We start from the raw sequence: 12,374 nt of genomic DNA, 5'->3' as shown, positions 1-12,374 counted from the left end.
TTCTTGATTTCCCATAGAGTAATTAGCTTCCATTAGCTCCATTCTCTCTCTCTCTTTTTTTTTTGCCTTTTGGAGGGCAATTGGGGTTAAGTAACTTACCCAAGGTTATACGGCAAGTTTTTTTTTGGGTGGGTGTTAAGTGTCTGAGGCCGGAACCAAACTCGGGTCCTCCTGACTCTGGGGCCAGCACTTTACTCACTGTGTCACCTAGCTGTCCCATCCATTCTCATTTTTAAGGAATTATTTTCTTCAGTGAGCTTTTGGACCTCCTTTTCCATTTGGCAAGTTCTGCTTTTTAAGGTATTCTTTTCCTCAATGGCTTTTTGGACCTCTTTTGCCATTTGGGTTAGTCTATTTTTTTTTGCCTTTTTTTTAATTTTGGAGGGCAATTGGGGTTGTGACTTGCCCAAGGTCACACAGCTAGTAAGTGTGTCAAGTGTCTGAGGCCAGATTTGAACTCAGGTCCTCCTGACTCCAGGGCCAGTGCTCTATTCACTGCACCACCTAGCTGCCCTGTGTTAGTCTATTTTTTAAGGTGTAATTTTCATTATTTTGGGAAGTCTCCTTTAGCAAGCTGTTGACTCATTTTTCATGATTTTCATGATTTTTTTTGCATCACTTTCATTTCTCTTCCCAATTTTTCCTCTACTTCTCTTATTTGATTTTGAAAATCCTTTTTGAGCTTTTTTGTGACCTGAGACGAATTTATATTTTTCTTGGAGGTTTTTGGATGTAGCAGCTTTGACTTTGTTGTTTTCTTCTGGTTGTATGTTTTGATCTTCTTTGCCACCAAAGTAAGATTCTACAGTCTGAGTTTTCCCCACCGTTTGGTCATTTTCCCAGTCAATTACTTGAGTTTTTTACTCTTTGTTAAGGTAGGACTCTGCTTCCAGTGTGAAGGGTGTATTGTCCCAAGCTTTAGGGGTTTTGTGCAGATGTTTTTGGAGATACTTCTAGGGACCTATAAATTTTCAAGTTCTTTCAAGGAGGTATGGTCAAAGGAGAGGTGTTTACTCTTCTCCTGGCCTGTGCTCTCATCTCTGAGTGACCACAAACATTCTTCTCTGCTCTGGAACTGTGAGGAGGATTCCCTCTCCAGCACTGTCACAAGCTCCACCATGCCAGCACTCTTCCTTGTCCCAGGACCACCACCCAGTACTGCAACCAAGATCTAAGCACAGGCAAAGCAAGAGAATCTTGCCTCAGTGTCAGCAAAGAGATCCTTGCAATCCCTCCACTGTCTTTGGGCCAAGGGCTCTGCGAGCAGCTGCTGTCGCAGCTACCACCACACTGGTGCTGGGTTGGACCATGCTCCTCTCTCACCCAGGTCTGACAGACCTTTCCTACTGACCTTTTCAATTGTCTTTGGTGTTTGTGGGTTGAGAAGTCTGGAAACCACCACAGGTACCAGTGATTCAGTCCCCTGAGACCTGCTCCAGGTTTGTTTGGGGCCCAGTCTGTGCTGGTACATTTTGTTCTGGACTGCGCTCCTCTCTCACACTGGTGCAACAGACCTTTCCCGTCGACCTTCCAAGTTGTCTTGGGCTGGAAATTTGTTTCGCTCTGTCATTTTGTGGGTTCTGCTGCTCTAGAATTTGTTCAGAATAATTTTTTTACAGGTATTTATAAGGGTTTGGGAGAGAATTCAAACGAGTCCTTGCTTTTTATTCTGCCATCTAAAAGTCCATCATTTTAATTTAAATAGACTCCCAGTGATGTTGCATGCCCGCAAATCATAGAATACCACAATCTCTAAAGAAATATAATTGCAAATGAGCCAAAGGAAAATGAAAGGTTATACATAGTAGAAATGAGCAGACTGTGGAGCTGCTATCAATCAAGATTTTGCAAGTGATCAGTGATTAAGTCACCAACCTCAGGTATTATCAGAAAAATTGGTGGCTCTTTATATATAGTGTGCAAAAGATAACAGAGGGCAAATCCAAGGGCCGTGCTCAAATCCAAGAGATTTTAAAAGAACCAAAGGAAGGCTTCCAGTCTGTTGGGTGTATTCTCTATGGAAGATATGTAGGAAAATAACTGAATCTCAGGGTTGGACAAGTCAAAGAATAAAGAAAAAGATACACAGAATGAAAACATGAGGGAAGGCTGCCATGTATACTAAAAGAAGAAACATACTAATAAGATCAGAGATCTATTAATGTATTGAAGTATAGATCAATTTGAAAGGCAGTTTTTAGACTTTCTTTAGAAGTAAATAGCTGAGGGAACCCTTTCAAAAGGTGGCACAAGAGCACAATATGTCTTTCCTCATATGTAGACAGTTATGTCCTTCCTCATGTCACTACAAAAGGAAATGTGTAGACCTTATTGCATCTTCAGATAATCTTAAGAACCCTAAAGTACAAATAAGATATACAGGCACTGACTGGGGTATGAAGATCCATCTTGCCCTACTGGAAAGCTGGAGGGGGAATGAGGGAGAATATAGGAGAGAGCAGATTGGGGGAGGGCGTATTCAGTGAGATCGCTGTACTGGGGTAGTGGGTAGGGGAAAGACAGGGAGAAAATTTTTAACTCAAAATCTTGTGGAAATGAATGTTGTAAACTACAAATAAACAAAAATTTAAAAAAATTTTTTAAATACAAAAAAAGAACCCTAAAGTACAAAACTGAAATCACATCACATTATAGCTACAATCTCTGCTTCTATTTTTCTCAAACTATTCCCATAAAAAGCCATTTTAAATTTTAAAAGATGAGAAAAAGCTCTTGAGCCTGCTATCTCAAAGGAAGTGGTATCCTTAGAAGGGAAGCTATGGTACCCTGACACAATTTATTCATTCAATAAACATTTATTAAGCACCTAACTATGTTCCAGGCATTGTGCTAAGTGCTTGTATTTGAACCCAGAGGTGTTGGACAGAACTAGTACAAGTTACTATGTCACTCTATGTTATGGTAACCAATAGTTAAACTAGGTAAGAGCTGAAGTGAATAGACCTGAATGGTATGGGAGTCAAGAACAAGTCTAAGGATACAAAGTCTAACGATAATGAACCAAGAGGCTAAATGGAACTGTGAAGGCTGTTATTTCATGCTCTTCCCAATCTTTTATTGGTAGGGAGATAAGATGACATTCTAAGAATGAATGACTTTTTATCTTGGAATTAGGTTAGACTAGAAAAGAAGAAAAAAGATGATAATGAAGAAAAATTATAATTACAAATAAGATATAAAGGTAACAAGATCCAGAAATGAAGCCATGGATAAACAATATCTGTGCAGAACTAACCTTTGCTCAAAGACAGGAGCAAGGGGTATTCTGACACAGGTCCTTATACTTGCTTACTGATCTATTTCATAGGTGTAAGAAAATCCTATATATGAAATACTGACAAAGGCACTGAATAAACATGAACCTGTTTATAGCAATTATATGTACACTTTAAAGTCTGGACACTAGTTCAAGACAGTTACATTAAGAAATTTATGCCATGAACCAACTTAACAGAATCTTTGGGTTTTTTTTACTTTTTTTTTCATCTTACTCCTGACCATAAATGTATAGATAAAAAGATCCCAGCCCAAGACTATAAAAGCAGGCCCTCACCTCTATACTGGTGAATAATAAATTGGTGTGATTAGTCAATGAGTACGTTAGATGCTACTCCCTTTTCATCCTCTTTTGCCCATTCAGCCAACTGTAATTGTAAAAAAGTCAAACATATAAAACCTTGTCTTCTCATCAATCACTGCGCAAGAATCCTTCACAAGCAAAGGAAACTGATGAAACAGTATCAGCCTGTCAGAGACAGGACTTTTTCTGCATATAAAATGAAAGCTAGGAAACTATTTAGTTACTGTCATCTTTGGAATTAGGCCCGTACATTTTGCTTCACAGGGGCTGGGTCACCAGCTGATGCAGGGTTTGGCAATCCCACATTCCAGATAAAAACACTTCTCAAACAGGGAAACGTGGAGAAAACAAGCTTACAACCAAGCTTGGCCTTACCATGTATATTCTATTTGTTTGTGTCTCCAAATATCCTTCCATAAATTTGGCTCCTAAAATTTAAGTTTTATGTGTGGGCTGTTTTTCATTTCATCAATATGGCTATTGATTTTATACAAATTACCTATTTAGAAAGCAGTTACATCTAAACAGCAAGACAACTTAACAGAGGACCCTGATCATCTCTTCTCTCCTAAAAGCCTCTCTGAATTTCCAGGCTAAGTTAACATGTTAATGACAATAAAATGAGAACAAAAAGCAAATAAGGTAGGATATCCAGGACTATTAATGGAGCAACAAATGGGAAGGAGGCTGAGACGAACAATAGGCAGAGCTTAATGTGGTTTAATAAATATACAAAGTCCCTATTTCTGATGCTAAGGGTGATCATGTGTTATGCATGCCCAGAAGTCCAGTCCCTGCAGCTTTTGTCAAGAGGTTTGTATACTCAAAAAGTACTTGGACAAATACAGGTTTCCACTAAGTTACTCCTGAGTCTTAAGAGGAAGGGTCAAAGATCAAAACTCTAAGCCTCCTAAGTTTTGCCAACTATTACTACATGGGCACAGTCTGACACTTAATAGAGATTAGGATTTTGAGAAGAACTACCACTTGCCATGATTTGATTGAAGGATTAGCTTTTATATATTAAGATGAAACTAGCGACACCCTTAACGTATATATTTTTTTAATGAGTGGATTTGGGTTTGTGCTCAATCTCTAATTTACAATATTTTCAATCATCAAAGTACATAGTAACCAGAAAATAAAGATCTTCTCTATGTAAAACTAGTTAAGTATACATGGATTAATTATGATTTTAGACTTAGAAGCACTATGACCCTCCACTAGAGTACTATTCTGATACTTCATTATAGCATGGGGTGATACTGGGTTCTTGAATGCTAAGCCAATAGAGTGCAAGTGCTGGTAAGCCCTACCAAGCTAGACAGGCTTCATGTGAGGGCTTGACAAAAGATTTTTGTCTCTAGTCTGAGAACCAACCTAAATTTGGATAGAACTATGACCACAAGGCTGGCAATTAAGTTTTTCAGCAACAATACCTCACAGGCACTGTCTAGTAAGGTGTTAAAAAGTTGCAGTCTATGTTGGTGTAAGAAGTAACCACTATAAAATCATGGACCCTTGAAGTAATTAAATCAATCAATAAATACTACTATATGTTATAACCAGCAGAATTAAGGGGTTCATATATAACATGGACAAAAAACTCCACAAAAACTTATAATTACCTGCCAGTCTCCCCAATCCTCCATTACCAAGACCTGCATCTTCTTCTATTTCCTCAAGTTCTTCCAAGTCTAAGCCCAACTGAAAATAAAGAGAAAGTTAAATTTAATATATAAGCAAAAAAAGGAAAAGAAAATAACTAATCCCAGTTAATTTAGACCAGAAAGGTCAGTATCTCCTTTCTTAGTTTTTGACTTTTTTTGTAAGCCATCTTAATTCCAAAAACAGTCACTGTAAAGTTTCCATAGACATTTCCAAACACCATTTCCAAACACATATTCAAATCATACATACATTAATAAATTTTTAAAAGTAGTTAAGCCATTTATAATAGACAAAACATTATTTTAAAATGAAGCTAGTTTGTCAGATTGCCTAGTTTCTTGTCTTCAAATGAACAGTGCTAGTTCATAGTGCATAAATATTATATATTTTTTTAAAAAAAAGTCAATAAGCTCCATACTTTTACCTTTACTATCTCATATGATTAGGTATTACATCTTGCCCATCCTAAAGGTAAAGCAACAAAGTCCCAAATTGCAAGGTTATGCTGAAGGTTATGGTTGGCCATGGTTTAGAGACTTAGTATTTTTTTTTTCAGTCCAACAGCCTTTTGTTTTCATACAGTCTGTTCTTTGGGACTAAGATTGATTATTACAATTACTCAAATTCAGCTTCCCTCTAGCACATTCCAGGCAAAGGCGATTGTGTAAAGGCAGGAGACAGGAGATGAACTGTTCTGTACAAGGAATAACAAGTAGGCCGGTTTGGCTGGAAAGAGCAGTGATGTAAAAACAAAAATTATTAAAAAAAAAAAAAAGATCCTGAAAGGGGGGAGGGAGAGGAAATCAAACCAGTAAAAACTGTCTTGCAAAAGCACAAGTCACAAATGAATGCACAGAGTATTTTTAAAAATCCACAACATGTTGACAAACCTCAAAAACAAAAGTCACCTCCAAAGATTTCCCAGTACCTCACTCTCAATTTTATTCTCAATAAATGTAGCATAGCATGGTAGATATAGCCATGGATAGGCAGAAAGACCCGATTCAATCCCACCTCAGAGATTTAGGAGTTTTGTGACCAAAAACAAGATATAACCTCCAAGAGTCTGCTTCTCATATGTAAAATGAAAATGATAATAGCACCTATCTTAAGGGATGTTTGCGAGGATGAAAATGAGATAGTATAAGTAAAGTGATTTAACATACTTTGTTAAATGTAAAATTATTAAACTTATGATACTTTCCATTTCACTAAACTAATAATAGAACATTTTCTCCCTTTACAGGGACTTTATACTGAATCGATTGTCAAGTCAGCCTTGGCGTATCTCTAGCATCTTCTCTTGCTCACTGGGCCCTCCTCATCTCTCATGAGGGCTATAGCGATAGTCCTCTATTTGGTATTAATGCTTCCATTCTTTCTATAAGCTCCTCACTGGTATTCATAGTCCCTCCAGTCTATAATCTATCCTTTTGCCCAGAAGCGAAAATATCTTTCCAGAACTATTTCACATTATTCTCCTTCTCAAACTCTACATTCTTGCCAAAATGGTTCACATATTGCTCCCCAAATCTGGCATTCAATCTCAGGCAACTGTGCAGGCTGGGGGTCATCCCTAGTCATATTGATCTACATATTGCCACTGGACTCAAATGGCTCTGGGAGGAGAAAGTGAGGTTGGTGACTTCGCGTAGCCCTCCGTCACTTAAATCCAATTCAACTGCAAGTCGTGGCATCACCTTCCTGATGTCAGGGTCCTCTTTGAGAAGGAAGGTCAAACAACAACAAATGAACACACTGCCCCTACACTGGGGATAATTTTCTTCTTCACAAACTCCACCTGTTAGAATTTGGCTCAGCCCAAATACCAACTGAAAATTTTCCATGATGCTTTTAGGTTTTAGTGTTCTCTTTCTCCTCAATTATCTACATATATTTTTTAATCCCTCAACTCAATGCAAAATTTTTTATTCTTGTATTTGCACGTCCAGCACCACGCATAGTTTCTGGCAATAAAGCACTCTTTACAAATGTTTGTTGAGTTGAATATAACCTTAAGTACCTTTAACTTCTTGAAATGTTACATACTGAGTCCTATGACCTAATTATCAGGTCTTTCAATCTTAAAACTTAAAATGATTCTACCAAAGTCAAAGACCAAGAAATAGGAAGTAAAAATGAGTTAAGTGGCTCAGAAAGCGAATAACATCCCTCCTAACTGACCTCAAACACTCCATGAAGGCAGGGGTTGTATGTATTTGTATTTGCAGCCCCTAACAAAGTATTTAGCACATAACATGTGCTTTTAAATTTTTGTAGAGCTTGGAAAAGATCACTAAAAGGAAAGAATTCTGATGGACTGAGAAATTAATAATACTTTTTTTAGAGTACAAATAACAGGAAAAGCAGGAGACTAAGAGAAGAGTGCTGCATACACTGGCAATTTTGCCTAAATACTTGTTTTTCTTTGTAACAAGGAAGAGTTCGATTGGTGAAGAAAAAGGGGCAGTATATTTGGAGGTGATTGTCATAAAAACAAAAGTCTGAAACAAAATTTATTTTTTAAGAATTTCTTGAATTAAATATGCCTATCACAGAAATTAAAGACCATGATGACCTTTAAGATATTTTTTATAGAGTACTTAATTAAACTTTGGGAATTTGTACCCACTATGTGTGATAGCAAATCTAAAATGAAGAAATCTGATAAAACTTCTAAAACAGAAATGCTAATGCTATGTTTAATAAATACAAGACAAAGTAAAGTAACACTTTTGGGAGTGGAAAATATCTTTGGGAAGACAGAAAAATTGGACATTAAATTACTTGTTTTCCTAACAACTACATAGTAGATAAAAATAATTTTGTTCTGTTTACAGATTTGCAATGTTATGGCAGTAATGGCAATGTTTTAATGCAAAATATGGTAAAAATCCAGTATCATCCAGGAAACTCAAGAGATGCTTTAAACTGAAAAAAATTCTGTGAATTATTGGCAGTATTTTCCAAAGTGAAAATAAAGGTAGTGTTAATCTGCTTGACATTCTTCACATAATGTGTCTGGAAACAGCATTTATGAGACAGCATGAAATAATCAACATTCCAGGTTAAGTAAATTAGTATAGGTCCAGAATATAAAATAGTCTGAGCTAAATCTTAAAAAGAGAACAATGAAAATGTGTACTGTAAACAAAAATTTATTAAAGCAAGATTTAATCATAGGACCTAAGCAGATCTCAAAGCAGATCTGTCTGCTTATGTTCAATGACATAGATAATAAAAAATTTTATATATGGTCATGTTTTTTTTATAAAGTAGTCACATACATTATCTCATTTGATTCTTGCAACAACACGGAAGGCAATGCAAGAATGATTACACCCATTTTTCCTAATAAAGGAACAAGATACAGAGAAGTGAAGCAACATGCTGAAGGTTACAAACCTTGTTAAGTGGCAAAGCTGGGACACAGGTCTCTTTCTACCAACACCAATTTGATTTAATTCAATAAACATTTACTATATGTCAGGTGTAGCGCTAAGCGCTGGGAACATGAAAAAAAGACAAAAGACAGTCTCTACTCTCAAAGAGGAGATAACATGCAAACAAGCATACACAAAGCAAGCAGGATAAATAGGAAATAATTAACAGAGGGAAAGCACTGGAATAAGAGGGATTGGGGAAGGCATCCAGCAGAATCTAAGATTTTAGTTGGGACTTACAGGAAGCCAGGGAGGGCAGTAGTTCAGTGTAGGAAGAAGAGAATTCCATACACAGAAGAGAGTCAGAGAAAATGCTCAGAGTCAAGAGATGGAGTGTTTTGTTTGTGGAATATCCAAGAAGCCAGGGTCACTATATTAAGATGTATGTGTTAGGGAATAAGGTATAAGAAGACTGGGAAGGTAGGAGGGGATGAGGTTAAGAAGGGCTTGGAAAGACAAACAGATCATTCTGTATTTATTCCCAGAAGCAATAGGAAGCAGCCACTGGAATTTAATGAATTACAGTGATATGAATAGACTTGCATTTTAGGAAAATCACTTTGGTGGATGGATTGGAGTGGAGAAAGACTTGAGGCAGGCAGATTCACCAATAGGCTATTTGCAATATTCCAGTAATGATGTGATGGGGGCCTGAACCAGAGCAGTGGCAGTGCCAGAAGAGAAAACGGGTGGATTTGAGAGATGTGGCAAAGGTGAAATCAATGGGCCTTAGCCACAGCTTGGATTTGGGAGGGGGAGGTGTGTGAGAGATATCAAGGAATCCAGGATGACTCCTAAGTTTTAAGCCTTAAGAACAGGAGGATAGGGTTGTTCTCTATAGTAATAGGAAAGGTGTACTGGGGGGCAGGGGAGAAGAGTTTTGGGGAATGATAAATGAGTTTTGATTTGGACATTTCCCATCAATCAGCAAGCCAAAGAAAGAAAATACTTCCCTGCACAGTAATTTGCTAACCCCTGTCTCCATGAAATAGAAAGGCAAGCTCAATCCAGTGGAAAGTACCCCCAATTTAGGGTCAGGGGAGCTAGGTTCACTCTCTGGCTGACAACTGTTCTCAGCCTTGGGCAAGTCATTTAGACTCTGTGGACCTTTGTTTCTTCATCTATAAAGGTGGAGGCAGGAATCAGATGATTTCTATAGTCCCTTAGGGCTCTACATCTAAAATACTCTAACTGCATAATATCTAATACACAAGAAAAGATAATTTGCTGGGTCAATCATTCCCTACCAGTTCTGAATTAGAGAACAAAAAATATCCACCCAAGACTCTGAACTCCTCCTCATACCCCTTCCCCAACATGTTCTATGGTTCTCTGAAAAGCCTGACTTGGGAGCTGAATTGAACTCCATTGTAAACAGGAGGCCAGGAAGGGGTAAGGTGGAAAGGGGAATGTAATACAGCTGTGGAGAATTGGGGGGAAATCTGCAGGTTTTTCACACTGGGGAAGAATTATGGCAGATAAAGCAATGGATGACATCAGTGAAGTCCTGGGTTCCAAAAGTTTTATAATCATGGATAAATCACTTAATTTGTTTTCTTATCTGTAAAATTGGATAATATACTAACAACTTCAATGAACCACAGTGAAGAAAAAGCTCTATTAAGCACTTTATGGATTTATTAGTATTATAAAAAGAGGGGGAACAGAAAGATTCCCCCCCCCAATCTCCTCTGGAGACTTTACCAAGTAGGAATCAATTAAGATGCTAAAGAAAATAACTCAACTGGGGCTTACAATACATGATTTTAAAATTAAATATTCCCTACTTTAATAGAGCTATTCCTAATTCACACATCTGAGTCCTTCAAGAATAGATTTCATATCATAAAAATGGGAAGAGGACCCACATGTACAAAAATATTTATAGCAGTTCTTTTTGTGGTGGAAAAGAATGGGAAATTGAGGGGATTTCCATCAGTTGGGGAATGACTGAACAAGTTGTAGTTTATGAATATAATGGAATACTATTGTGCTATAAGAAATGATGAGCAGGAGGATTTCAGAAAAACCTGGAAAGACTTATATGAACTGATTCCAAGTGAAATGAGCAGAAGCAAGAGAACACTGTACACAGTAACAACCACACTGTACAATGACTAACTTTGACAGAATTAGCTCTTCTCAGCAATGCAAGGATCTATGACAACTCCAAAAGACTCACAATGGAAAATGTTATCCACATCCACAGAAAGAACTCTGGAGTCTAAAAGCAGATGGAAGTACAGTTTTTGCTCTCCTTTTCTATTGTTGTTTTGTTTCTTCCTTCTTGTGGTTCCTCTCATTAGTTCTAATTCTTCTTTACATCACGACTAATGTGAAAATATGTTTAATATGAATGAATCTTTATCAGATTGCACACCATCTTGGGGAAGGGGGAGGAGGAGAGGGAGAAAATTCAAAACTCAAAATCTTATGAAAGTGAATGCTGAACACTAAAAATAAATAAATAAATTATTAAAAAGAAAAGGAATAGGTTTCATAAAGGCTGGGAAGAGGGAAGAAACATTTTGGGGCTACAGCAAATATCTGTGTAGGGTCTGAGACTAAAGACAGTCAGAAATCAGGATAAGCACATCTACATCATTCGTGTTCATTGTGTCTTACATTAGAATATATTGTCATTGCTGCCATCCTTTATATCTATGGAGCAAGAGATAAAAGACAGGTAGAAAAGAGGATATGAACAGGGACATTGCCCTCATACCCTTTTTTGGTAGAGGATGGGGGTATGAAACATTGCATATAACAGATTTTTTTGATATGTTGGTTAATTTTGAGGATTTTTTTATTCTTTATTATACAGTAGGAAATGTCAGTGTATAAAAATACATAAATATTTTATAAAAAAGCAGAGTGGATCACAGAAACTTTCCCTACTTCAAAACTCTGTCTAGGGATCCAGTTAACTGCCTAAGTCTGAGTTTAAATATCAGAACCCTTTTAGAAGTCTATAAACTTAAGTCTTTCTCAATTTAAGAGTTTTCTAGGCCAATCCAACACATTATCTTGGCCACCCATAGAAAAAAGAATCCAGTTATCTTCTATAGGAAAAAGAATCCAATATCTATGCCTCCCTCTGCCTTCATTCCTCTTCTTTTTTATGATCAGTACAATATTTGGTTTGGGTATTTTCACATTTCCAGAAGTACCTAGACATATGCTACTTAGGACCACTCTGTTTCAAAAATAACATACCTGATAAATAGCTTCATCACAAGCATTCTGGAGTCCCAGATTCACCATTGTATTCTGTAGAGTCCGGCCCATGTAGAATTCCAAGGAAAGATAATAAATGCGCTGGAGAAACAGAAAGAAAGTTGTGTTCATTTAAATCCTTATGCCTAGAAGCACTGAGTCAATTACTTAATTCAATAATATGATTCCCAGGTGAAAATTCAATTGAATTTCTGCAACTATTTGAGTTCCTCTTACTATGTTTAGGGAACTAAAAGAGATATAAAGATGACTTAATATTTGCCCTTGTGAGCTTAATTCAGTCATACACAATGTGAGGTGATTTTGTTGGTTGTTTTTATTTTGGAAGGGGGAAGGAGGGAGGATGTATATGTATATGTATGTGTGTATACATACATACATATATGTGTATGCACACCCCCCAAAAAAAAGTAGAATTATAT

General features: G+C 37.0%; 1 protein-coding gene across 1 annotated transcript in view; it reads right to left on the bottom strand.

Moving 5' to 3' along the window:
• Positions 1 to 12,374, bottom strand: part of PYGB (glycogen phosphorylase B) — a 95,798-nt gene that overhangs the window by 58,078 nt on the left and 25,346 nt on the right. Inside the window, exons 2-3 of the mRNA XM_069075540.1 lie at positions 11,932 to 12,033; positions 5,230 to 5,308 (exon numbers count right to left, since the gene is read on the bottom strand). Of these exons, the coding sequence (XP_068931641.1) occupies positions 5,230 to 5,308; positions 11,932 to 12,033 (181 nt within the window). The remainder of the gene's footprint in view (positions 1 to 5,229; positions 5,309 to 11,931; positions 12,034 to 12,374) is intronic.

This window comes from Petaurus breviceps, unplaced genomic scaffold (assembly GCF_028583685.1).
Source record: "Petaurus breviceps papuanus isolate PSGF00001 unplaced genomic scaffold, PetGlider_PUasm1.0 90919, whole genome shotgun sequence".
Taxonomy (NCBI): domain Eukaryota; kingdom Metazoa; phylum Chordata; class Mammalia; order Diprotodontia; family Petauridae; genus Petaurus; species Petaurus breviceps.
This window is presented reverse-complemented; position numbering and strand designations above follow the sequence as displayed.